A 27494-nucleotide genomic window follows, 5' to 3' on the forward strand; every position below is an offset into this window, starting at 1 on the left:
CATAAAACCCATGTGCTCACTCATAACAGGTTTATTGCACCAAACAACAACAACAACATTTTTGTTTTATATTTTTACTTTATTTCATTATTAAATACAAAAGACAAAAAAAATAGTTGTTCTGCAGTAAACACACACAATGCATCCTTTTAAAGTATGATACAGGGACTGCTCAGTGATTTCATTCATTTCTAATAGAGGCCATCAGTCGCTTTTAAATCAGTTCATTCAGGAACAATCTGACTCAAACAACAAATATTAAAGAGCATTTGTCACATCAACCATATAAAGTACGACTGAGACAAAACAAGTCATTCTTATTCATGTGTCAGAAAAGGTACACGTCATATCTCATAGAAGTGAAAGTGAATCCACTCCAGCTCTGACATCCTATCAGTTCAGGTGAGATAACTTTTTACAGTATGCCTCATCCAACCAGTCCGACTACTGACTGCAGCATCTCCTCTCCTACTGCAGAGGCTGCTTCAGTTCAAACAGTCCTGTCCCACCTTTGACCACCTTCCCCACCACCAGGCAGGCTGAGGGTGACACCAGCTCGTCATGTGACCCTGAAAAAGAAGGAAAAACAGACTTCAGACTTCAATACAAGGGCAGGGTTCACTGAAGGGTAAAGGAGACAACTTAAAATCCACATCAGTGAGACACTGTCATGAAACTTCAAGGAATACAAGATAGTTTAAAGCAACTGTAGTTTTTACATATTATTTAGAGACTGCTTTGCATATTTTTTTTCTCTGCGTTATCATTATTATCGTCTGTTACTCACCCAGCATGGTAGCCTGTTTGAGGAATTTGTAGCTGGTCTCAAACGTCATCTGCTGCAGAGGGGAGGAGTTGGACCGGATGGCGTGTCGGTTTAATGGCTTATACACACCTTCAAAACACATGTAATCTGCTACCAGTGACAGATGTCTGGGGTCAACCTCGATACCTAGAGACAGGCAGAGAAGTACAGATGAAACCTCAGTGGTCTGGTATCTGATGTTTTTACTGTGTTCAAGTGTGTGTGTTTGTGTGTGAGAGTCACCATAGACAGCAAAGACATCTTTGATCTCCTTCTCTATGACTTTCAGAGCCACTTCAATCCCATAGGTCTTAGCCATGGCGTGGACCTCGTTGGAGTACAGTCTGTTGATGTCCAAGATCTGAAGGGAAAAATTTATTCATTTTGAGCAATGTTCTCTTTACTTGAATCCACCGCAAAGATTTGCATGAGATTTGAATAGGCACAAGAGGAAGTCACATATCAGAAACAGTTAATCACTTATCAGATTTGTGAAATGGTCGTTCCGTATCCATGCCACCATGTGATTATAGATCATAAGGTGAATTATTGGATGATTTCAAAGCCCTGGACTGGTAATATAACTCCACAAAGTGTATTTGTGGAAACTATATCTAAAATATTATAACACTAACACTATAACACTAACTCGTTCAGACTGAATTTGAGATGTGTTGTCTGGTCATAATTTAAATCAATATCTGGAATTCACATCATGTACATCCCTTCAACTGGAGCCTCCGTGCCACATGTAACTTAGAGGCATCTTAAATCAAAGTTTTGACTTATAAATATTGTCCTGGAGAAATCTCTTGTTTTGACTGGTCACTAATGACACAGGTATGTGTGGTTTCTGTCAATAAATGTTTAAAATCCTCACCATATATAGATTAAATACTTGAAAGCAGCAACAATCAACACACATTGTTATCTGCAGTCAGTAAAGCAAACATAATCCACCAGGCTATGTTGATAAGATTATATGACATAATTACTGGTCATTTCTAAAGGGTGTCGTATGGTTTATGTGCATTACAGGTTAGAAATATTAAGGACAAAATGGACAAGCTACACTTATCAGTCCTACCCACTTCTCAACAATTCATCTATCAACTATCTACATTATAATGCTTCAGAAACTGCACCTTTTTTAGAATAAACATGGTACATTTCATTATACTTCTTTGGGCAATCTGTCCTTAAGACCACAGTGCGGTCTCATGTTTAAAATGAGATGTGTAAACCGTAACCAAAAATGTGTTGCATTCTAAAACACAACCGCTCACGTACATCACTGTGCTTGAACATTTCGTGCATGTTGATGCCCTCTGTGTTGAGAACGGTCTCTTTCTCTCCGGTCTTTGTTGTGGTTTCGCTGAGCAGGCAGCGAGTCAAGCCTTTGGTCTCCATGATGACGGCGTTCTGGGCCAGCGTGGACAGGACTGAAGTAAGGTCGAAGTGCACCTTGCTAACCGGCAACACCAGGTCAACCTATGAAGATAAAGGGATCAAGGTTTAAACAATAATCCAATGAGGAGGTCTAACACTGCAGACATCTTAAAGCTGCAGATTGTTTGGTTTAAAACCAGCATATCTGCCTACAAAGAGGATACAAATGAGATCAATTTTGATTGGCTGGTATGTGGCCATTAACAAAATGTGTAACGCCTGACACAGGTGTTTGTTGAGTCATTTTTAAATTGATGAACCAGTATGGAAACATAGGTAAGGACAGCAACAGTATGGCTTAGATACGATTGAACTTGTTAACCAATTAAAAAAAAAAAAACTGTCCTATGAGTACCATACACATTTAAAGAAGAAGAGGTGTGGAAAACTCTTGTATTAGTTTGTGTATGTGTGACAGAGTGAGAGAGTGTGAGGTGATTCATATCTCTGTGGGACAACAGGCACGTTGCAGCATTACATCATATGCGTTTTGTTGTGGAACTGTGGTCACGATTACAGTGAAGAATGCATGTTACAACAACTGCAGTACAAAACAGGCTTGAGCTCAGTGAGGAGGTTAAATGAACAAAGTCACAATATTTTAATGAAATGGCTTTTCTTTGTAATCAGAATACTACTTATATGTGTTTTAAATAGCTTTAACTGTGGGATCTTTTGGCACAGACAAATAAGCTAGGCAAGACTGTGGCTACACTGGTGGCAGTGGAAGTAGGGTGTCAAAGGGGCTATTGTGCCTCCACATTAGATGACTGTCCCTAAAGAGGACAACATCACACCAATCGAATGCATACAGTGCACATTGCAACCAATAAAATTGTGTTGTATTGTCTGTTTGAGCCGTTAATCTACCTAGCTGAACTAACCTTAGCTATCAAGATTGTTACAGACTGCATGCTTCTACAAACATGTCAAATGAACCATTACACAAGAAAGTACAATACAGTCAATCAGAACTGAACTTTAACATTAACAATTAGGGATGGGAGGATATAAGATTTAATCGCGGGTGGGGAAAAAAAAAACACAATTTCAATTATGAATCGGGATAATTGTGAATATCCTTGCATCAGTGACTTGAAAAATCCGTCTAGCTCAATAACATACAGTCCTATACACATTTCCTGATTTATTTTGAAATGCCAGTAGGGACAGCCCACATATTTCCAGTTGTTCCAAAATCTTACCTATCAAAACATGACTGAAGGCTCAGCATGCCCATTGTTTCACCCACAAAACTAAACTCTGTGTTTAAACATTGTTCGTAACATTTGGGATATTGTAAGTACACAACTCAACAGAATATATAACAAAGGTTGGGTCGTTTTAGACATCTTAATATTATACTTTTAATTGAAATGTGTGGAACCACTATGGAATCCAAACTAAAGACTCACAGGGAGATGAGGTGCCCACCATTTAAATATCCCTTGTTTATGCAGAAGGCATTACCTTATATGAGATTGTTTCTTTGACTAAAAGGATGTAAAAATGTGTTTCCTGTGATGCAGTTAAATGTTTGTTTCTAACAAAATGTCAGGTACAGTGAGCCTGACTGTTCAACCCTAGAACCGGCACAGCAGCACACCTTTAACATGAGTCACCATGTTTACTTTGTCCCTGTTGAGTGGCCTTGCTCTGGTCTTTCTCTCTGATGTTTTAACTTTGGTGTAGCATTTACTTTATCTAAGTAGGATACTTTGATCGGCTTTTGATCAGCTGTGTTTTGACTCAAACTGGCGTGATTTGGTTAGGCTGACTTTAGTTTTAGAACAATGTTTTTGGGTGTTCTGTATGTCAAGTTTGCCTTGGCCCTACCTGGTCGTACAGCATATTGGTCTCATGGCCTGCTGTTTCTGCTGTATTTTCACTCAGATCCCTCTGTTGTGCTTTGTTAACTAGCTCTTACTCTCCCTCTATCTTCCTGTGTGTGTGTTTGTGTGACAGGTAATGTACAACGAATAAGGTCTGTAGCGGACGGGTGAGCCTGACAACGTCAACCACTCATTGTTGGCTTTGTTCCCTTCAGAGCTCATTTTGCAAATAATAAAATGATAAAATATAGCCTGCCTTTTTCTTGAAGTCTAACCTAAAATCTGAACATGGAAGTTCAAGAAAGTCATATAAAAACATTTTCAATCTGCTTGTGTAACACATAAAAACTCACCTCACACCAGAGTTCATGCTTGACATCGTAGCAATATCGCTCTATCGCCGAGTTGGACTGAAGAACGGAGTTCACTCTCATCTGATTCAAGGTTTCTTCTTCTTCTGCTCTCTTTGCCCTTTTCTTCTTCTTTTGCATTCCCAGCCCTGCAGACTCTGGCTGGGTCTCCTCCAGAGTATCCTCTGCTTTCTCTACCGCCTCTTCCTCTTCCTCCCCCTGATCTTCTTTATCCTCGCCATCATCACCTCCGTCCTCCTCCTCACTTTCATAGTCCACCTGCAGAGGAAAGCAGAGATGGACATTAATCATTTTATATTTGCTTCAGTTAGGATTTCATTTTTTACATTTAGATTTAACATTTAGCAGGATTTTCAGGCAGATAAACGTCACAAAATACTTCCTCTGGCACATCAGTCCAGCACAGCAGGGATTTGCATTCCCATTACAACAGGGCTACCTGCTTGAAGGCATGTCTTTAACTGATGATGTGCTTAGCTTGTGTAGTGGTCAGAGGAGCGGCTGTAAACACACTTCCTCCCTGTAGCACTATTGAAAAAAGATGCTAAATCGTTTTTGTTGGCAAACACATTTCATTCCCTATAAATTCTTCACAATAAAACCCCTTCATTATTTAGTTATTTAAAAGCTTTTATTATGAAGCAGCGAAATCAGGAAATGTTAGGCTTTTACCAGCAGTAACTAAATCACGACTCCTGTAACAGCTGAAAGCAAACACGATGAAATGGTAGAATACAGCGGCAATGCACCATATGAAAAAAAATAATGTGTAAGTATGTAAACCTATTCTACTAGGACCCCTAAATAAAAGTATGAACCTGAAATTGGCATAATATGACCTCTTTCATTTTACTAGATCATACAATATTTTGATTGCTGGAAAAAGGGTTTTTCTTGCAGTTAAACAACTGTCTTTGAAGTAACTTGTAATCTGTTTTTTTATAAATTAGAGACAAATAACAGCAACATAGGCTTTAATTTCTACAAAACATCCAGGTTTTTACTTTAAATCCAACATGGACGATATTAACGTTATTGTGTTTTAATATTTGTAATGTTTTTTTTATTTGTTTATTTATGATGTCTTCTGTCAATAATAGGAAATGGCAATGTGGGTTCACAATCCTCAGAGGATGAATCCCATTTACGTTGGTGATCCCCTGACTTTACCCCTGAATATAAATACCTCAACATCTAAATTGAAATTTCTCATTAACGGTTGGATGTATTGCCATGATAATTGGTCCCACTGTTCCCCTCAGGATGAATTTTAATAACAATGCTGATTTTTTCTTTTTAAGTTCCATTAGTGCCATCATCAGGTCCATTTTTTTTATTTTTCCAAAACATATACCATTTCTAACATTTCTAAAACTAAATACATTCCCATCAGCCTTAACTGCACTTTGTGTTTGGTACTAATTAGCAAATGTTAGCATTCAAACACATTAAACTGAGACGGTGACGTTAAACATTATATCTGCTCAACTGTCAGTGTAAGTGTGCTAGCATTTAGCCTAAACCACCATAGCGTTTAAGTACAGCATCACAGAGCCATCTTTACGGCTGTAAACTCTTGTTAAATTTCTACAATGACATTATGAAGTGCATGGATGAGAGCAAGCTCTAACTGCACTGACATGACTATGACCGTCATCCAGGAGAAGATTAACAGAGGTAGCGGAAAAAAAAAGCATTTGCACATCTCATAAACAACCCAGGATAAACTGAAACATGCAAATCATTGTCCAAACTTGTCAGTTGCTAGTCCACCCAGAGAGGGATTCAGCTGAAACACACACACGTCTCTGTATTTACTGTAATACAAAGTATTTTATCCATTTTCATACCTCCTCTTCCTGTTTGTCTTTTCGCTTGGCATCTGAAGCATCAGCGTCTCCTTCGTTGGCCTGGTCGTCAACAATCTCTTGATCCTCTTCTCCTTCCCCATCACCCAACTGAGGAATGTCAACATGACAAAGATATTTTAGGGTTTTTTTTGGTATTCAAGGAAAGAAAAGTTTAAAGATGAGCGACAACAATTATCCTAAGAATCCTATAAGGACTACTGAAATGAAAACACAGACCCCTGCTGTGTCAGCTGTCCCATCGCCATCATGGTCCTTATCCCTGAGGGTGGCCTTCCTTGTTTCCACGGCGATGGAAGCCAGCTTGGCACTGCGCTTCTTGATGGCTTCAAGGAGGAGACGGAAAAACCTGGGAGGACAAACAACCAAACAAAGTGTAAAACAGAGAAGGTCAGAGGTTAAAATCAGGATATTTCCTAATGCATTCCTGGACAGGCCCTCACATACACACAGAGACTGACAGAGATTCACACACACCTTGTTTCCATGAAGTGGAGGATCTGGTGGGGTGTTAGCAGCTTATCATCACTGTAACGGTCAGGAGGCAGGAAGCTGAAGGTGACTTTGAACATCCGCACCTTTTGATTTTCGATACGCAAAGTCTCTACCACATCCACCTTCTGCAGCACCTGCTCACACCCGAACACACACACACACACACACACACACACACACACACACACACACACACAGTGTTGTGGTGAGTTCTAGTTTTTAATGAGTTAAGCAAACAAATTATAAGCACAGTTGAAACACAACTCCAGACATGTGCAAACATAAAGTGAAAATAAAATAAAAAAGTCATAAGATGGGAAAGACATGAACAAGTAGGGTTACAAAGGTAAAATACCATTTTCATGTTTGATAATCTTTTCATTTTATGTCATCACAGTATATTGAATTAAACAACTAGTTTTATTATGATATACTAGTACTCAGTTATCAGTTACAATGACTGTTAAAGGAATTAAAACAGAAGGGTTTTTTGTGTATTTTTTTGGCCTTTTCATGGCTCTATTGATAGGACAGCATCGAGAGATGACAGGAGATGGGATGAGAGGGAGGGGGAATGACACGCAGCAAAGGGCCGCAGGTCAGACTTGAACCCTGGGCCGCTGCAGCAAGGGCAAAGCCTCTCTATATGGGACGCACGCTCTACCAACCGAGCTACCGGAGCGCCCCCAGAAGGGTTTTTTGGTTCAAAGTTCATTTTTGGTATACAGTTCAATACCGTAGATGAGCAAATATACATGGAATGATAAACGTCAATTTCGTACCACTGAAATCCTATAAAACAAACACCAAAATAACACACTTAAAGAAAATCAAAGACAAGGGAAGATGAGTCAAGCAAAAAGAACAGAAGAAGAAAAAACAGAAGATATTTATAGACATAAAGACACATGAGAACCTGGTCGTTACCTCAGCAAGACAGACTCTGGTGAGTTTCTTACGGAGCGTCTTTGCTCTCTTCAAGGCTTTCTTGTTGTTGAGCACTGGAACGCTCATCATGGGAGTTTTGATGTTGGAGCCGGCCACCATCAGGATCTCCCTCAGTCTGTGAGACAGACAGCAAATACAGAGAGAGTGAGACATTGTGGTACAGTCCAATGGAGGGCATGGGAGTATGAATCAGGGAAGAGTAAGTAGACAAAAGTAAGATGTTTTGATGTAGGAAAAGAGTTTCAGGACAGGTATTTTGTAAAAGAACTCTAGTCAGTCATGAATGAGATTTACAGAGCCAAAGTTAAATTATCTTTATCTCTTTTTAATTATCTTCTCTCTTTTAATTGAATCAAACGTTTTTTTGGGACGTTTTAATCTGTATTGGAGATTATGACAGTGAAGAGGCTGACAGGATATGTGGGGAGAGCCATGGTGGCATGACATGAAACAAAGGTCCCCTGCTGGAAGTGAACTAGTGACGTTGCAGTTATGTCATAGAAAGGTCACCAATGGCTTTACTGAGGTGCTGATCACTGACAGCAGACAGAAAAGTAAAACAAACAAACAAAAAAAAACCTTGCACACTCTGGCTCCATATGAAGTTTTTAGTTAGATGATGTTTCGGCCCGCAGGCCTTCTTCAAGATCAAGACGGTTGCGGTTATGTGTCATCTGCTGTAACCGCTCGGCTACCAAGGCGCTCCATGCTGTTCCTGTCTAGTACAATTTCTGCACTTAATTTCCACCTACACCCTTTCTTTTCATAGTCCTTTGCTGTGGTTGAGGCAGACATAAATGATCATGTGGGAACACTTTCATTTTTATTTTACAGAAATTAATTTCTTTATTTGTTGTTTAGATTGGATTGTTTAGGTGCATTATACAATGTCTATAAAATTGAAAGATTTTATATTTTATACAGAAAATAGATTTGCATAATTGCCTTGTTGAAAACTACTAAAAGAAGCAGCAAAATAAAGCACATTTAGACTTGAAACTACTTCTGATTTCAACACATTATTTCAACAGAGTCATTTGAAGCTCTTGCCCACTCCCTGTTCCTCAGAGAGGAAAAGTGCATAAGTCAAAACAAAAGCAAGGAGGAAATTCAAGACAGCAGCGTGGCACAAAAGGGTTAAGTGAGTTAAACATTTACCATAACCTCACTCCCCACAAAGAGAAGAAAAATGTCACATTTTGCACACTGTTAAATAATGAAATAAATAAATGAGTAAATAATGAGTTAGGTGTAGAGGCGACATTACCGAGGGATTCCCAAAGTGACGTTCATCTCTCCTCTGCCAGCAAAGTGGAAGGTGTTGAGGGTCATCTGTGTGGAGGGCTCGCCTATGGACTGAGCTGCCAGCAGACCTACTGCTTCACCTGGATCACACAGTGACCGCTGCCACTTATAGTGCAACAGCTGGCGGAGGCTAAAGACACAGAGAGACATGGGGCTTATTTTAAAGCACAAAAAGACAAAACTGAAGACATTTTTTTTTTTTTTTTTTTTAGGTTTTCAGGTTAATTTCTTAATCAACAATCATTAATAAAATGTGCTTCCATTTCCATGATATGTCGGAAGTAATGTAGGTGCTAACTACAAACAAAACTCATTACGTCCTAACAATGTAAGCAAGTAAACATGTATGTAACACTGTGATCCTGCCCTCTCACTGAAGTTACATAGTGCAGAAACAAGTGATAGGCTGGTGAAGTGGCTGAGACAGAGACACCATTCACCCTATTACAAGACACTGTACCATCAACATGATTTTGAAGCTGTTATTTTAAAGGTCAAAAAGGTGAATAATGTTTCTTTAAATTGCATTCATTTACTAAAAGCTCAAACCTTTTATTTAACCTCAAAGGGCACCTGCAGTGTCCAATGCTGAGGAACCCTTAATACAAATCTAAGTTGGTGAAATTTAAAATGTAAATGTAATGTTTGTTAATCTTGTGCTTTCACTGTCGATTAAAAGTGCTGTCACTATGAACAAGTTGCAGTCAAATTAAATAAAAGCCTGAAGCCTGGTCTGTAATTTCTAAGTTTGGAAGCACTGGAGTTGGCTGTACTTCCTTTTTTTGTTATAAAAGTCGTATGGTTTCAACATCCTTTGACACCTTGACCATAATCCCTTCCTGAGGACCATATTTGTCTTATGAAATGTCATTCACTGTGTGCTCTAGATGTGTCTTGGAGAACTCTGACATTCAGTACCTGTTGGCGTCCAGGCTGTCCTCTCTCAGCCTGCCTCTGTCCTGCAGGTATTTATCTGTGATGCTGTGAAAGTTTTCAGACACTGATCCGAAGCAGACGTCTGGCCTGAACAAGCTCAGAGAGGGCTCGGGGCAGCGGGAGGACTTCTTGCTGTATTTAGATCTGCTGGACTCATCCAGAGAGTGCCACTGCTGTACGACCTGGGGAGGGAGCAGAGTTTTGAAGTTCAGTCCAACTGGGTTAGGCTTGAGGAACAAAGTGTGCCAGCAAACCTGACTAATCTTTTGTACATTTTAAATTATCTGGTTGATGTCTGTATATACCTGCTGCATGGCTGCATTTCTGCCATAAACATCTGGGTCTGTACTTTGTTCAGTCTGGTTCAGTTTGGCCAACTTCTTTTGGGAAAACAGCAAGAACGCTCCTGACACAGATTAAGACACAAAGATGACATGACTCATTCTCACAGGCGTTGAACAAATGTAGCTAACAACAATTCACTGTCAATTTCCAGGATTCTGGATCAAATTATCGACCTCCTACTGAAGAATGCGTTTGCATTGTGGGTAATGTAGGCAGAGGGTTTTGAACAGCAGGCTACTGGTCTAGCATTGCACTCCTATAACACTACTGGACTCATTATGAACAGTTTAACAATAAATTATTAAAATCAATACAGCAGAACCAGACATATCACAGATATACGTTTTTATTTCAAAACCTGTAGCCTACATTATCCAAGATGCAACTTGACCACTGAGTGACATCACTGGAGGCAATTTCTTAGATTACAGCAGCTTCCTCTGGAGCAACAAAAGGTTTCATACTACTTTTTTCACATATTCAGTAGAACTCCCCAGGATGTGTAAAATTGGTGGTGTAACAGTTGTTAACATGGCTGCTCTAACAAGGTCATAATTACAGCAGTATGGATCATAGAGCAGTTTGTTTCAAGTCATATTTAACATTTCACTGGGATGTCACTGCCTGCTTAGCTGGTTATTTTCAACAACACTTATAGCCAGAGAAACTGAATGTGAAATGGGTTAATTGTTGTGGGAATTGTGATGACAAAAGTATAACAAACACATTTTCATCAGCTTAAATATATATCTAAAAATCTGATTATGAATCAGACAGACGTGCCTGTGCCTTACTGCACAGTCAAACTTTGCTATGTACCTCTCCGTGGACATGCCACCTCTCTCTTTGCTCTCCAGCGCTGGATGGCTGCAAAGTGTTGATTGGCAGTCTGAGGGTCCAAACGTGCCAAAACCTCGTCCAGACCCTGGGACCTCTTGATAACCTAACAGGAATGAGGAAACACACAGCTGTTTTTTCTGTTCAGGTTCATTTTCTACCAAATGTGTTAGAGCGTGTTATAATCCATCTCTTATTCAAACAGTGGAGACGGAGACACAGACACTCTTCAAACAGAGTTGCTCTGCTTTATGCTTATTGAAAAGACTCCACTGTGTGAACTTGAGGTGAGCCGTTTAATCAAAAACAAACAACATTTTCAGGAAGGAAGTTTGAGTGCGCACCACTATAAACACACAGAACTACACAAACAGAATTTCAATTATTTATTTATCTTCTACACAAGGCTCTGAATTTAAAATGGAAAATTGTAATATATTACAGTACATATAGTACAATAGTTTAGAAATCATAAAACACTAATATGTGCTTCAACAGAAGGGCAAATTCAGATAAGCCAAATTAGTAATACAAAATGTATTGCATGTAACATTGTGGATGATTTTGGAAATACACTTATTGAGATTTAGATGAAAAAATCAGTATCACTCTCTTGTCTTTGTGTTTAGCAGGGCGCTAAAGCCAGGATACTGTTAGCCTAGCGCAACATAAAGACTTAACGCAGATGAGAACAGCTAGCACAGCTCCGTCCAAGGTTCAAAAATACACCCACTAACACCTCTAACGCAGGCTAATCGTCTGGTTTGTTTAAATCTTACACAAACCAAATGTAAAAACATCAATTTGTAGATTTAAATTAGTGAGCTTTAGATGTGCTCTTTGGAGTATTTTTTAGCATTGGTGAGAGTAAGGCTAATCACTTCCTGCTGCATCCAGTCTTTATACTACGCTAAGCTAATAGCCACCGTGCTCGATCCTCTGTACTTGACGCACAGCTGTGAGAGTAGTATCAAGATTTTTTATATAAGTATAGACAAGATAGATAATATGCATATTTTATAAAATGTGAAGGAAAATATTACTATAGAGATTAATTATAAGGTTAACATTTATATTATTGAACCTCAGATTAGTATTAGTCAGCGCAATAGTGCAGCTCATCCCACTTAATGTTTGTGTGTAGTACATATTTATCCCCAGTGGCCATGTTAGAGCACCATGGGGCCCATGAACTACACCTTCAATGTGGCAGCCATTTTGGCCAGTGGCATCCACTGAGGAGGAAGCACTGAATTTGACAAGGCTGCAGTCTTTTTAAATACTAATTTTCTGAGGAGTAGTCCTCATGGAGCCAGTAGCTTAGCTGCAGTATAAGTTAAATCAGGTTAACCCTCTGTTGACTGGAACAAAGAAATGTGTTTTGATACGCCACATTGCCATCGTCAGGACCTGTGGTTGAAACTGCGGTCATGGTTACTGTGTCACCTAACCCGTGGTTGCAGTTATCATTAGTCAGATAATGATAACTGCAACTGCAGGTTGCAAGAATTTTTTGAAGTCACAGAATTCAGTGTACAAAAATTCTAATCTTTTACAATTCATGAACATTTATGTCAAACCAATGCAACTGTGCAATGTATCGAAAATGTGTAATATGTATTTTTAGTCCCTGTTACAGGCTACAGAGATATATGACTTAAAGAGGTCTATATTTTTTATTTTGATTTCTTCAGTATCAAAGTAATCGGAGGATAGTTGTCTGTATATCTGTGGTGCTAATTTACCAATATTATAAGGGAATATAAGGCTAAAAAAAACGTTAGTCCCAAATTATACGTACTGTGGGGCCAAAACTTGTTTATCAACATGTTTATCCACCAAATCAAACCAAAACTAAAAAGCTATCATCAAATCAAGTGTAAAATCAGAAATGTAGAAGCTGGCATTATTCAGCAACGTTCCTCTGAATCACCTGTGTTGGGTTGGGCTCACCTAACATCATAAATCTGGTTTTGCTGCTCTTCAGCAGAGTCTGTGATTGCTTTGCAGTAGTAATCACATCCAATTTAGCACACCGCTGTGATATAAACCTCTACTTCTTGAACTGAACTTCTTCTAAACCACAGCTAATCAGACGCTAAGTGACCCAGCACTGACCCTCTCATTGTTTGTTTTAATAACATATGTGCACTCATCAAGGTGTTCTCAATGAAGCAAAAACAGATCGAACCATCAGAAAGACATTGAGATAAAAAGTATTGCATTCAGACCATTTTCTTGTCTAAAATTCCAACAGCACTCTTTACGTGCATGTAATGACTTATGACATGTTCACACCATCTTTGTGTTTTGTTCTCCTTTACCTCATAGTTGTCCTCTATGAAGGGGAACTGTCTTGGCTGGAGGAACGGAGTCTTGGGGATATCCAGGCCATCTTCACCGTACAGGAATTGGACCACAGATCCATCGCTGTCCCTCACCGTCAGATCGTACTGCACTACCAACCCCTCCAGATGCTTTATGACACATCTGCAGAGAGGAGACGGAGAGAAGATGAATACAGGTATAAGGAGGGTGTAATGCAGTCTAAGATGAGTTTCTTCACTCTGGAGTGTTTTTTGCGTTAGTTCACATCATGGCCAATTTATAAATATGCTCCACTGGTTCAGATATATTTCACACTACAAAATAATGACAATGGCTCCTTTGCAAAAGCCATGTGGGACGTTTCCCTTCCAAATCTTAAAAAATGATCCTCTAAATTGTCTGTTTAAGCAGCAACTGATAACACATCCTGGTGTGGGTTTACAGTTGAGTCATGCTTAAAAAAAATACGTCAAGGTTGGTTTGGAAACTCCCACCTAGAACAAAGACATCTGTGATCTCAGTTTACCCAGAACCCAGAACAATTCAACAGTTCTGCTGAAAACCAGCTGACTGTTGAATAGCGTGAGCACGTCAATACCTGTGATTTGAATATCGATGTGGTGACCACAGCTCATATAACAGTCTCCTTTGCTTGTATCAGGGAAGCTGATGACTCATTGCCATTTCACTACTCTCGTGTACAAGATATGAAAGGAAATACTTCAGCTGGGCCTGTGCAGACATGTGCAGGGGAATTAAAAATCTGTATGCTTTTCTGCTTCTCAGCGCTTCTGAAAGAGACTGGAAACATGAATCCAGGGTTCTTACACGTTTACACCATATTCGACATTATACAAATTATTAGTTTTATGTAAATAAAAGGTTTAAAATTCAACCGTTAAAATGCATGTTACATTATGACTATGTATGTGATTACGATTCCAAATAATTGCAAAAGACTGTAGCAAGGTACTGTGGCGCATACAAATTTGCACTGAGCCAACCAAGTTTTATATTTGGAATTGTCGAACCAGCCCTCGAAAAACTGGTCATTCAATCCACATCCCTACACAGAAGCTTTTTGACCCTCCTGTATATATTTTACCTGTAACTGTTTTTTTTATATCTGCATTTTAGAGAGAAGATTGTTTGTTAATTTTTCTGATAACTACATCCCTGCACAACTCATGAATACCCAGACAAGCTTTATATATTGTCAAGTGTGTTGCTATGTATACATGTAATTAAAAAGGTATTGCCGCATTTTCTTTTTAATTTGGTTGCGGATGTCCAGAGTATGTTATAAAGCACTTGGGGCAGAACTGTTTGCAGGCAGTGACATGCAGTCATAAAGAAAGCTCTGAGAGACAGCGTCATACTCCATGACCTTGCTTCTGAGAGCATCAAGCCGTTCTGACCCATGCTCTCTTACACAGCAGTAAACATTTTAATCTGTCCTGGCCGTCTGCTCCAAACGCCATAAAAAAACACTCTGCTCATATGATCACTTTATTTTTAAAATTCTGAATTTTATATTTTAGAAAACAGAATAGGAGCAACAATCTGCAAAAAACTCAAATACTTTTCTATTCTCTCTTATCCAGGACTTGAATCGACTAAAATCAAATACAATATTTTTCCATACTGCGTAGGAACCCTTTGAATCACACCAGATGTGAACGTGCACACTCATGTGACCACAATTTAAAGACGTCTGCAGCCTTTTCCAAATTAGAAAGCCGTAGGGTTTACGTTACCTCTGCAGGTATCCTGATCTCGATGTTTTCACAGCTGTGTCAACCAGTCCCTCTCTGCCAGCCATACAGTGGAAGAAAAACTCCTGAACACAACAGGATTACAAGAATAGTCATGTATCATGAAGCAACAAGACTCTCCATAAATGTTTGTAGAGCTAAACTCACAAAGTCACAGCAGGGTTACTCATAAAAAGGAGAGTGCTTTCATGTGAGCCATTTGGCATCCCAGTTGACAAAAAACAGTCCTCTACACAACACTTCCACGCTCTCTTCACGTACCTGTGGTTTGATGCCTGTGAGGAACCTTCCTGAAACGAAGCCCCCGGCACCGGGTGCAGGGTCGTATGGCTGGAAGCAAGGCAAGGATTTCCCAGAAGGCATCAGTGGAGGCCTACGGCCCTCCAACTCGATCTGACCTAGTAGACACGAAATCTGGAAAACACACAGGCACACAGGTAAGTTCATGACGTTTTACTGAATAATAATAGTACAGAATGATGTGAGGATGAATTTAAGGTGAGTGTGTTTGTGTTTCTGGTGGTGGTGGTTGGGGGGTACCTGCATGGTGTTTACAGTAGATCCCTTGGCTCCTGATTGGACCATCAGCTGGAGGTTGTTGTCTGGGAAAGAGGTGTGGAGTCCTACAGGCATGCACACCTACGAACACACGACACACTCCTTTTAAAAATTCTGCATTTTGGAACATTTTGTCCATTTATAGGATAGAGTGCAGCAGAAAGCTAACAGAAATTATATGCAACAAAACTGCCAGACTCAAACAGGAACTATAAAGTCTATTACTCCTTTGCACCACATCTTAAAATCAGTGAACGATGACAAATTAAAGGATGACGCTGTAGGCACGTACACAGAAAGATCCCAAAGGGGACCTTTTGCCTTCAGACTTGACAAGTGTCATCCTGGCTAGTGTTAGTTGTATTGGGCTATTATTATTATTTTTGACTGACATAATGAGGGAGAGGCACACCAGTATCAACAAAATAATAGACACATACTGACAACACAACTACTCCGCCACTCCTTGCAATAGTCATTCGTCATTTGACGGGCTTTCTCTGCTGGTGGGGATTTTTTTCATCTAACCTGAACTTTGGGCCTGGTGAAGTCGCTCAACTGGGTGTGTTTGTCCTGCATATCAGTGGCTTTGTGCAATTTTGGTACTACTCCAAGTATTGCTATGCTTTCACAGAAAGCAGGTTTCGGTGAAAGCAAAGTCAGGTGTGTTAGTTTCCAGCCATGATTTGACGGTTCTGCCCACGCATCGGTCGGAAATGAATGCCATCTTGAATGTTATGCTTGGTTGTATCAAACATACACTGTTTTCTACAGACAGTAGAAATGTCAAAAATATCACATCAACAATGTTCTTGTATATAGTTGTAATCTGAATGCCATTCACCTGCATCAATCCTAATTTTCCTTTCTGGAAGAAACCAGAGATCAAAAGCGACTGAACTGGTCTAAACGACTATACAATGAATGAGCTTTGTTAAAAAGTGAAATTTGTAGTTTCTTCAAGGAATAAAGTGTTTGAACATGGCATAAACATCGCAACATGGAGGTGGGAATATTGAATTTGTGGGTGTTTTTCCCCCGTTTTTTTGCCCTGCCCCCCGAAATTTCTGTGCACATCTCTGTAACCATTCAAACTAAATTTGTACACGAGGAAACAACACAGACATGTTGTGTTGTTTTGTTTAAATACTGTTTGAACTGATGTAATGCATGAATAAAAAGGAGACATGAATGTTTGATGGTTATTTAAAGTAATACCCCCAGAGCAATAACATCTTTACACCTGAAACTATCGTACAGGAACTAAGCTGAACACAGGCAATGTTCCTGAGTTCCTTAAAAAGTTCTTTATTACCTGAGAAAGAGAAAATAAAATACTTCCTGTTTCCTTTTCTTCTCACCATGCTAGTATTGTGTCTGCCAGTGGGAGTAATTAGAGTAAGTGCATCAGTCATCGTTTGGTGGTGGGATTACTAACAGTAATGGCAGTTACCTTGTTAATGTCATTGTTCACTTGGTTGGCCACTTCTTTGAACTTGTGGTCGGCCATGCTGAAGTCTCTCTGGTCTGGGTTGAGGTGAGCGTCCTGCCAGCGACTCTGAGCCTCATCTTGAGCCACATTGGAGGGCAAGTTGAAGGCGGCCTGGAGCGCCTTAGAAACGAAAAAGGAAAAATATGCTTTTCATACGAAATAACACCACCAGTCATTTTTCACCAAGATGTATTTCATTGAAAGTTGCTACGACTGATATTTTTATATGAATGACAATGTGAAAACAATGTGACAGTGTAAAAGGGATCACACGTAGGGATGAACCTACAGTGAGTTATCACTTAAATCTGCAGCTTCACTTGGCTTTTCTGAGCTTTACAGTGAGTTTCAGCTCATTGTTTAGCTTTCCTGCCACAATTTTACAGATTTGGTTCACTGTCACCACTCTCAAAAGCGTAGTTTTTGGCCGCAGCAGGCAGCTAAAAACCCACTGTACAATTCTTGCACAGGCTTGCTAGCTCATGAAAACAATGGAGCATTTAGCAGTTGAACAGCCAGATGACTTAAGGTTGTAATTAAAGCCAAAAATTCAGACTCTGGCACCACCCATATGGCTGTTCGAATAAAGACAAACAGCCATGGATGCCACCAAATCCACTTAGAACACTAACATGTAGAGCTATAAAAACAGACTGCACCAGGTGAACATGCAGTTGTTGACTGAAGAAGTTCCAAAGACTCAGTGATGAACGCTCCCGAGGATAATCAACAGTATTTGTGGCACATGCAGAGTACAGTACTAATAGTTCACTAAATGTTTGTGTTTGTGTGTAGTACATATTTATCCCCAGTGGCCATGTTAGAGCACCATGGGGCCCATGAACTACGTTTTCACTGTTGCAGCCATTTTGGCCAGTGGCATCCACTGAGGAGGAAGCACTGAATTTGACAAGACTGCAATATTCACAAGTGCTGACGGTGGACTCGTGTGTTACAATGGCCTTTTATGAAGAGAGTTAATTTCCCCAGAACAAGTTGGTGCTATAACTTACTCTGGTGCCAATCTTCAGTGATTCTTGAATGATTTTCTTCCTCCGCCTGTTGGCGCCTGGTTTCACCAGGATGTCTTCCACACCTGGACACAAACACAAGTTTAAACACAATACCCCTGTTCTGGCTTCTATTATACACAAAATCTGACAAACACAAACCAGTGACAATGTTATAAGTCAGACAGGCAACAAATAGCCTGGCGTGTGGATTTGGTTTACTGTATCTGGCTCCTTCTCACCCAGAGTAAAGCCTCTGTACAGCTGCAGGTAAGCAGTGAAGAGTCGAGCCAGACAGCTGAGCAGTTTGCCACTGGTCTGACCACCGTACAGCTCATAGCAGCAGTGGACCAGACCATAGGCTGAGGAGCCGTAGTGAGCTTTGTCCAGAACCCCCACCAACAGCTCTCCCTCACGGATCACCACCTGAGAATCAAATACATTATAAAAACATCAAAGGATCAGATACTGCATCGGTCATTTTTTAATTCTTCAATGTGGCGAGTTTCAATATGGAAAACACAATAACACAGAGTTCGTTTCAAACTGTATCAGTGTCAACACGTGTTGATTTGGAGTGATGAGTAAAACTGTTTCACCGTGCGTGTGTGTGTGTGTGTGTGTACCTGTGAGTCACACATGCTGTCAGGTTTGTAGCCTGGAGCAGCTCTTGGTGGGACTTGGATCCATGCTTTACTGGGGATTTTCGATTTGCCAACCAGGTTAAGAGGCACAGCATTCTGTGGGATTACATTCAGCAGGAGTGTAGACACCACCTACAGGAAACAACACATTCATGACACAATTGAGCTTGCAGAGGCATTAAGTTACTTTAGACACAGTTGTGTTTTTCTGGTTTGTAGGACAAGACAAAAGCTGAAGAGTTCCTGCTGAAACAGAGAGTTAGAGGTTCAAATTACCTGCTTTCCTGTCCAAAGCTGCTGTGGTTTGAGAATGGCTGGCGGCAACAGTTTAACTCTGCCTGGTTTGTCAGTGAGTCCTCTGTACACCAACTCAATGTATTGGACTCTGGTGAAGAAACAGCCTCGTATTGTCATCCTCGTACCCGATACCATGTGGTCCTGGATCAGACCTGCTAAAGGTTTACCGTCCTGAAGATAGAGAGAAAAAATTTAACTTCACATGTAACTTTCACATGTAACTATTCATTATCTAAAACACTAAAAGTGAGGAACATTTACCCATAGAAAACAGCCTTCAAGATGTCCAGTGTTTAAATAAAGACTTAAATTATCAAATATTCAAGACTCAGTTGATAAATTACAGTGGGCGAACAACCCCACCTATTGGCCAAAGGTGTCATATCCTTACATACGCACCAACTTTTTTAAATCTCCAGGTAATGTATTTTGGACATTTTTACATTATTTCCTGTAAACAGATATAACTGCTCTGGCAAAACTGAAGTGCTGTCTTTATTTTGATAGCAGTTTGTCCTTATTATGTGACCTTTTAGTGTGAGCCAAGAGGAGTAGAAAATGGGGCGGTTGCAGCCCCACTTCCAACAAAACTGTTCCTGGTTTGCAAGATTCATTATTGGAAGGTAGGCAGGCTCAATTTATGTGAATTAACTTTAAAATACCCTCTCACAACACAGTGGTAGAAAGCAAATGATGCTGCCACCTCATCCTCACAACTCTACAGTAAGACATAGAGCTAAAACAAAACAAACAAAAAAAAGACAGACAGACTGCACCAGGTGTCAGTGAACATTCAGATGTTGAAGTTCCAAAGACTCAGTGATAACCACTCTCCAGGATTAATCAACATTAGTGGTGTCCAGTGCAGAGTAATAGTACTCTTCACTGGTTCAGTTAATCTTACTAAATGTTTGTGGTTGTGTGTAGTACATATTTATCCCCAGTGGCCATGTTAGAGCACCATGGGGCCCATGAACTACACCTTCACTGTGGCAGCCATTTTGGCCAGTGGCATCCACTGACGAGGAAGCACTGAATTTGACAAGGCTGCAATATTTCTACCTGCTGACTGTGGACTAGTGCATTACAGATTTTACCTTTATTTGTTTGAATAAGACACTATGTGGTCCGTTTATGAAGGTGCCCTACACACGTGCATACAGGGCCTTCAGTGTATACCACATTAGATTTTACATCAATAATGGAAAAACTATAAAGACAGTTAATTTACCCAGAACAGGCCATTGCTTTAACTCACTTTGGTGCCAATCTCCTCCCGGCAAGTCTCTCGACTGGACAGACTGTTAAACAAATCTACAGTTCACGTGTGCTGAACTGTGAAAGGGGAACCTTGCGGATCACTTTTTATTAGTCAAAAAGTAATTAATTTAAAATAATAAATAGCTCTGTTTTGCGATTTGATTCATAGTTTACCAATTAAATAGGCATGATGTCAATTAGCATACAACAAATCGCCACCACCATTAACCACTACTAGTAATGATAATGTGGCACAAAACAGTCTTTCTGCGTTATTTGGCCAGCTGAACTCAGAGAAACCCAGAACAGCCCAGGTTGCACGTTTTACTAATCATCAGTTCCAACCCAGCCCAGATAGAAACTCTGTATTTAGTTGTGTTGAGAGAGTCACACTGTCTCAAACTTCAGAAACACAATCAGGTGTTTGCTGCCATCACTGCCTGAGAGAGTAGGGCTGTGGCAGCCTTTGTTACACTCTGTGAGAATCATCTTCTTGTGTGTGTGTGAACCCACCTTGGGGACGAGGTACTGCTGGTCAGTGCTGACTAGCGTGTAGGCCTCTGCTCTGGCCAGCTCACTTTGCGGGAAGTGTGCGTTCATTTCGTCCCCGTCAAAGTCAGCATTGTATGCCTTACAGTTGGCATAGTGGAGCCTCAGTACCTGTAACGTCCAATTCAGACAAAGGACAATTTGTTGGACACATTGCTTCCATAATACATCACAATGACTAAAGTTAGCCTGCACAGGTCAGATGGTACCTTCTCTCCTGGTAAGATGCGTGCACAGTGGGCTTGTATGGAGGGTCTGTGCAGAGTTGGCTGTCTGTTCAATAACATAACATCTCCGTTCTTTATGTGACGATTCACCTGAACAGACAGGAGGACAACAGAAGGTTAATTCATGCTGCAGGTGGTACAAGGGTTTGAGTCTGTGTCAGTCTGACTTACTATCTTCATGGGCATCTTATGTGGTCCAGTACAGGGTGTCAGCAGTTGCTTGGCAACAGCTTCTCTCTGTGCAGGGTTGGTAGGTGAAAGGATGGTTCTCCTGCCGTCCTCGTTTATCACCATGGAAGCACCGGGGTGCACGTTTGGCCCATTGAGAACGGCCTGACGGAGCTCCTTCACGTTCCATGGAGTGACAGGCTGGGGGTAGGTCAGCTTGGTGGCAAACACCTGCACGAGCATGGAGGAGACATTAATATCATTCACATTTTCCCTTCTTCAATAAGCTTGGTACTCTGTCTTTAAGGGAAAGATTAATCTGATACACAGTCAGATGTACCATAGGTATTCCTATCTCGTTGGTCCCGATGTACATGTCTGGACAGATGACAGATCGCGCAGCATAGTCCACTCGTTTTCCCATCATATGTTTCCGGAACAGTCCGTCCTTCTTCTCTAGGATCTGGAAGGGGAGAGGTGACAATTAGGCCACTGGATTGTTTTTATCTGCAAACAAAGAGCAAAAGGAAGACTTATTAGAGTGCAGTATCTGTGTACATGATACCTGTCTGATCCCAGGGTATTTCTCTGTCATCATTTTGTCCATGTCACTGTCAAAGACGATGTTAACGTGAGTCTGTAGTCGGATCCAGATGTTGTACAGTTTATCTGTTAATGTCACCCCAGGGATCCCTGACAGAAACGTCTGGTCTACCTGTTCAGAAGCCTGAGAGGGACAAGAGAGGACAGGTTGACATGTCCTGTATCACAAAATTAAACATGTTTTCACTGGATATATACAGCTACAAAAAAGAGGTATGGAGAAAAACTCTGAGAACAGACATGTTAACACCTGCTGCACACAAATTTCATGTTACCTCTTCCTCCTGAGCAGTTTTCTCCCCTGCTATGAGAGCCAGAAGTTTCCTTATGATTCCACAGTCCTTCATGACAGCCTGCATGTTGACTGTCTGACCGTTTGTAAACATCTGGTCACCCAGCCGATTGATTGGACGATACCTGACAGAGAAAGAAGTAAAGACGTGATAAAGCACTATAATCAACTTATGCCAAGATAAATATTTTTGATATCTCCTACTGTATATAAACTAGGTATATTAAACGGAGATTTAATTCTGAGTCTTTGGAGCTTGTACACGCATGTTTTGTTTGCAAGAAAATTGTTGCAGTGATTGTTGAGGAGGTACTACTAATATTTGTACAATCATTGTACCAGTGGTTTAATGTACAGTATATAAGTTTGTTCCATCACTCTGTACCTGCAAGGTGGGACCACCAGCAGATCCAGGAAGAAGAGGTCTGGGTTGAACCCTTCCTCTCCCTCCTCTGACACCGTCGCCTCATCCAGCCCAGAGAAGAGGCACCTCAAGAAGAAAGCTGGGAGAGAAAGAGGAGGTATTTGTGGGATTTTTAGAACAATTCCTCCAAACAGCCAAAACTGAATGAGATTTTGGCTGTTTTTGCTATTCTGCCACTTTGTATCCACAAAAAAAATATTAATTTTAACATACAACACATTTAATACCAAAACAAGAAACATTATTCATACGTTCAAGTGTTGGGGGTAATGACTAACATTTTCAATTAATGTTTGGATCTTTGATTGAATTTAACAAATTGTATAAAAAATGTCCAACTTGTATTTGTTGTAATTACATGAGTTGTATTAGTGTTTGTGTCAATGGGCCCAGGGACTGCAGAACAAACTTTCTTTTGCTTTTTTGATAGTCTGTCAAAGGTTGCATTACTGTAAACAGATAAAATTGCTCTGGCAAAGCTGAAGTGCTGTTTTTATTTTGATAGCAGTTTGTCCTGATTATGTGACCTTTTAGTGTGAGCCAAGAGGAGTAGAAAACGGGGCGGTTGCAGCCCCACTTCCAACAATACTGTTCCTGTTTGCAAGATTCATTATTGGAAGGTAGGCAGGCTCAATTTATGTGAATCAACTTTAAAATACCCTCTCACGACACAGTGGTAGAAAACAAATGATGCTGCCACCTCGTCCTCACAACTCCACAGTAAGACATAGAGCTAAAACAAAACAAACTAAAAAAAGACAGACAGACTGCACCAGGTGTGCATTAATCAATATTAGTGGTGTCCAGTGCAGAGTAATAGTACTCTTCACTGGTTCAGTTAATGTTACTAAATATTTGTGGTTGTGTGTAGTACATATTTATCCCCAGTGGCCATGTTAGAGCACCATGGGGCCCATGAACTACACCTTCACTGTGGCAGCCATTTTGGCCAGTGGCATCCACTGAGCAGGAAGCACTGAATTTGACAAGGCTGCAATATTTCTAACTGCTGACTGTGGACTAGTGCATTACAGGTTTTACCTTTATTTGTTAGAATAAGACACTATGTGGTCCGTTTATGAAGGTGCTCTACACACGTGCATACAGGGCCTTCAGTGTATACCACATTAGATTTGACATACAATAATGGAAAAACTATAAAGACTATAAAAACTCATCTAGATCAATTAATTTAAAATAATAAATAGCTCTGTTTTGCGATTTGCAACAACAACTCGCCACCACCATTAACCACCACTAGTAATACTGAAACAAGAAACATTATTCATATGTTCATGTGTTGGGTGTAATGATTTAAATTTTCAATTAATGTTAGGATCTATGATTGAATTAACAATTTGTATAAAAAAATGTCGAACTTGTATTTGTTGTAATTACATGAGTTGTATTAGTGTTTGTGTCAATGGGCCCAGGGACTGCTGATGAAAAGTAATAGCTAAATCTGATACATCACATCTTTTGTCCTTGTATGAAATGAATTACTAATTAATTTTTACCTTCTTGCTCCCACAGTTTGTTGGTGTGTTCTCGAGCTGTACTAGCTGTCAGATAGACTCTCTTACCAGCCATCAGATCACCTACAAGAAGACAAAAGCCAGGTAACATGCATTCACTGTATGAACATACTGTATGTAACATTAGTATTTGCCCAGAGTGAACAATGAGCACCATGTTGGTGCAGAGTTACAGGTTACACACTTCGACAAAAAAACTAATACACAAATAAGCTCTTCCGCACAAATGACCTCCTCCTCATAGAAGTTAACAATGTTTCTAATCTCTGTTTTCTTTAGCCCATTTAACTGTTGGTTCAATAATGAATAGCATGTGTACAAAACATAATCACATTTCTTAAAATAAAATATTACTTACCATCAGTGTTGGCAGGGGTCTGTGCTCCTGATGGCATTGTGACAATCAGCTTACTGTTATGTTCCCGACGCACTGTGAACCTGCCACTCCTGCGCACACAACATAAAACCACCACAGTTGGTATACAGCACTGTACATACACTATATACCTCTCTAAACATTGCTTGTATTTTAAACCAGCATTTAATGAGAATGCAGTCCAATGCATCCTCATTTTTACCTGCAGTAGGGGCACTTCCTAGTTTTCATGTGGATCCTCCAGAAGTCATTTATCAGACTGCTTTTCTTTTCAACGAGGTGTTTAATCTGAAGAAACACACACAAACACATAATTAGGCCAGTGTGTCTCTATTAGACAGGATGCATGGTACGGTTGAAATGATTGTATATCACATGATTATAAGTGTGTGTATGATTGTAATTCAGTATCATGTGTCCTCATATCTTCGTGTGTACTCACCGGTTTGATGCTTTCTAAACCTTCAGCATTTACTCCAAGTATCGTATCTGTAAACTCCTTAAGCGACTGCTGGATCTCATCTCCGGTGGCTTTGGGATTCTCTTCTAGGTACTAACACACACACACACACACACACACACACATACATACATACATACACATATTGTTCACACAAATCAATAAAGCAGAACTTGAACTGTTGATCTACAATGATTACACAACATCATAAAGGTACATTAGTTAGCAGAGCAACCTACAATTAGATGAAAGACAATTTAAAAAACTATTCAACATATCCACACAAAACAGATGAGTATCGTTATAGATCATGGCTGCTTTCTTTTGGTACGAACTGTGCTGTAGTCTATGCACTCTTGCCATAATTAGTTTCCACAGCCAGTATAAACCCACCTGGTTGAGAACTTGTTCTATCAGGTAGACCTCCTGCATGGCTCCATGGTCCACTAACTTCAGCTGGTTCTGCAGCAGGTGGATGGCAGCTCGGGGACACGTTAACATGTGACACGACAGACAGGAACCACGCATCAACAGGTAGAGTTTCTGATGAAGGAGAACCGCAAGAGGAGATAAGAGAACAGGATAATTTTTAAAAAATCATAGAAGCAGGTTCATTGGAACAAGTTTTAAAAAACGGTTTAAATGTTAATACTGACTTATTAATTGGACCCTTAGGCTGGTCCATCTCCTCCACTATCACACCCAATGATTAAAGTTGCAACCATTAGTCAGTTTAACTGTCTACAATTAAATTAATTGTCAACTATTTCCATAATTGATAAATAGTTCGGAGTCATTTTTTTAAGGAAAGAGAAGTCAAAATTTCTGATTTCAGCTTTTCAAATGTGAATATTTTCTAGTTTTCTTTTGTTCTCTATGACAGTAAACTGAATATCTTTGGCTGTTGAACAACACATGACATTTGAGGACATTATCTTGGGCTTTAGAAAAAATTGGTCAACATCTTTCAACATTTTCTGACATTTTATGGACCCAAAAACTATTAACTAAACTAAAAAATGATCGACAACTTAATCGATAACAAAAATAATCATTAGTTGCTGCACTACCGGTGACAGTGAGTTGTAAACATGTGTGTACTGCATTTATAGTATGTATGGTTGTGCGATGTATTTGTGGACAGGCTTACATCAAAAAACAGTGGGTTGTATACAGGTAGAGGCAGTTCAACATGTCCCAGGTGTCCCGGACAGTTGTTGAAGTCCTGACAGCAGGTTGAACATGCCTGGTAAAAAACAACAACACACAACAACATGAAAAAGATATCTGCTGAAACTTAAAACTCACAATCATAAACTTTACAAACAGAGGCTGAAGTCAGCATCAGACTGATTTATGGCTTGTTACAGATGTGTCATTACTGTATTTTACATTACACAGATTGTATGTAATGTGATCCAGTAGAGATGTACCTCTTTGATATCTGCAGGTCCAAGGGCCAGATCGTACAGGCTGTTCGGGGCCACATTCCCAACAGCATCGAGGAACCTGGAGTTAGTGATCGTTTTCACACTCAACTTCCTACACAGGAGATGAGAAGAGTGCATGATTGTCACTATTATTACTATTTTATCATTATCATTATTACCACCAACTGTTCTGACAGTTATACTGGATTCTTGGCAACTCTGGTCATGCAGTGGATGGTAACTATATCTATATATATATATTTAGTATTAGTCTGTTTAGTGTCATAAGTGAGCCAGATCTCACCCCAGCTCAGTAATAGAAAGTATTATACAGAAAGGTGAGAATCATTTCTACCAAGTACAATGGAAATAAACAACACACGGTCAGGAAAGACAAAAAACAGGGTAACGTTATTTTACATTCACAGTTGCTGTTAGAGAATCAGATTTTGGGCTCAAGACAATAATATGAAACGCCTTTTATGAACACAGACACAGTAACTCCTAGCTTGCTGAGTGTGAGTGTAATTTAAACGTTATAGCATACTGCCATTAGCAGGCGTGTTGTTTTGAACTCATGTTTAGCATTACAGCCAAAAGCTAACATGATATCTCTCACCTTATCTCTTCGGCAGAGTACATGCCAAACGACATGCCCTCCAAACGCCGCCATGGCACGTCTTTTCCAAACAACATTTTGGAGACTTATCCACACTTCAGGGTGTTTCTTGCTGTAAATTCATGGCGCACAGTTCAACCACATGCGTAGCAAAGTTGCTGCTGGATCACACGTGGGACGGTCACACTAACTTTAGATTAGAGGGGAGACGCAAATACAGATAAGTACGCTTTTCTGTAAACTCAGAGGATATTTT

The 27494-nt window shown here is 40.0% G+C and overlaps 1 protein-coding gene and 4 non-coding genes across 5 annotated transcripts; all 5 read right to left on the reverse strand.

The window, feature by feature from the left end:
• Nucleotides 1-58: 58 nt before the first annotated feature.
• On the reverse strand, nucleotides 59-27384 carry polr1a (RNA polymerase I subunit A). Its single transcript, XM_073486610.1, has 37 exons — nucleotides 27239-27384; nucleotides 26623-26731; nucleotides 26340-26435; nucleotides 25583-25732; nucleotides 25172-25282; nucleotides 24932-25017; nucleotides 24712-24800; nucleotides 24336-24416; nucleotides 22780-22897; nucleotides 22378-22519; nucleotides 22065-22226; nucleotides 21840-21962; nucleotides 21503-21730; nucleotides 21314-21421; nucleotides 21069-21215; nucleotides 19275-19466; nucleotides 18981-19130; nucleotides 18597-18780; nucleotides 18358-18440; nucleotides 17306-17464; nucleotides 15835-15933; nucleotides 15556-15708; nucleotides 15277-15359; nucleotides 13516-13681; nucleotides 11174-11297; nucleotides 10315-10415; nucleotides 9992-10191; nucleotides 9036-9203; nucleotides 7748-7883; nucleotides 6803-6954; nucleotides 6545-6674; nucleotides 6308-6415; nucleotides 4440-4715; nucleotides 2096-2296; nucleotides 1049-1166; nucleotides 788-952; nucleotides 59-569 (listed from the first exon to the last, which is right to left on the reverse strand). The coding sequence occupies exons 1-37, from the start codon at nucleotides 27313-27315 to the stop codon at nucleotides 469-471; spliced, it is 5076 nt and encodes a 1691-aa protein (XP_073342711.1). The 5' UTR covers nucleotides 27316-27384; the 3' UTR covers nucleotides 59-468.
• LOC141013872 (small nucleolar RNA SNORA5) lies at nucleotides 12324-12460 on the reverse strand. Its single transcript, XR_012180459.1, has one exon. It is a non-coding gene; the product is annotated as a small nucleolar RNA SNORA5 (small nucleolar RNA).
• On the reverse strand, nucleotides 18128-18264 carry LOC141013871 (small nucleolar RNA SNORA5). The gene has a single exon (XR_012180458.1). It is a non-coding gene; the product is annotated as a small nucleolar RNA SNORA5 (small nucleolar RNA).
• On the reverse strand, nucleotides 20211-20347 carry LOC141013876 (small nucleolar RNA SNORA5). Its single transcript, XR_012180463.1, has one exon. It is a non-coding gene; the product is annotated as a small nucleolar RNA SNORA5 (small nucleolar RNA).
• Nucleotides 23678-23814, reverse strand: LOC141013877 (small nucleolar RNA SNORA5). The gene has a single exon (XR_012180464.1). It is a non-coding gene; the product is annotated as a small nucleolar RNA SNORA5 (small nucleolar RNA).
• Nucleotides 27385-27494: the final 110 nt, after the last annotated feature.

This window comes from Pagrus major, chromosome 18, assembly GCF_040436345.1.
Source record: "Pagrus major chromosome 18, Pma_NU_1.0".
Classification (NCBI taxonomy): domain Eukaryota; kingdom Metazoa; phylum Chordata; class Actinopteri; order Spariformes; family Sparidae; genus Pagrus; species Pagrus major.

What these genes read in the sequence shown, in the direction of transcription:
- polr1a (XM_073486610.1), bottom strand. Translation starts at nt 27,315, where the DNA reads ATGTTGTTTGGAAAAGACGTGCCATGGCGGCGTTTGGAGGGCATGTCG. An exon ending in AGCAGTACCTCGTCCCCAAG is followed by an intron (nt 19,467 to 21,068) that starts GTGGGTTCACAC and finishes CTCTATCTTCAG; the next exon opens with GACGGTAAACCTTTAGCAGG. An exon ending in TCACAGGCATCAAACCACAG is followed by an intron (nt 15,360 to 15,555) that starts GTACGTGAAGAG and finishes TGTTGTGTTCAG; the next exon opens with GAGTTTTTCTTCCACTGTAT.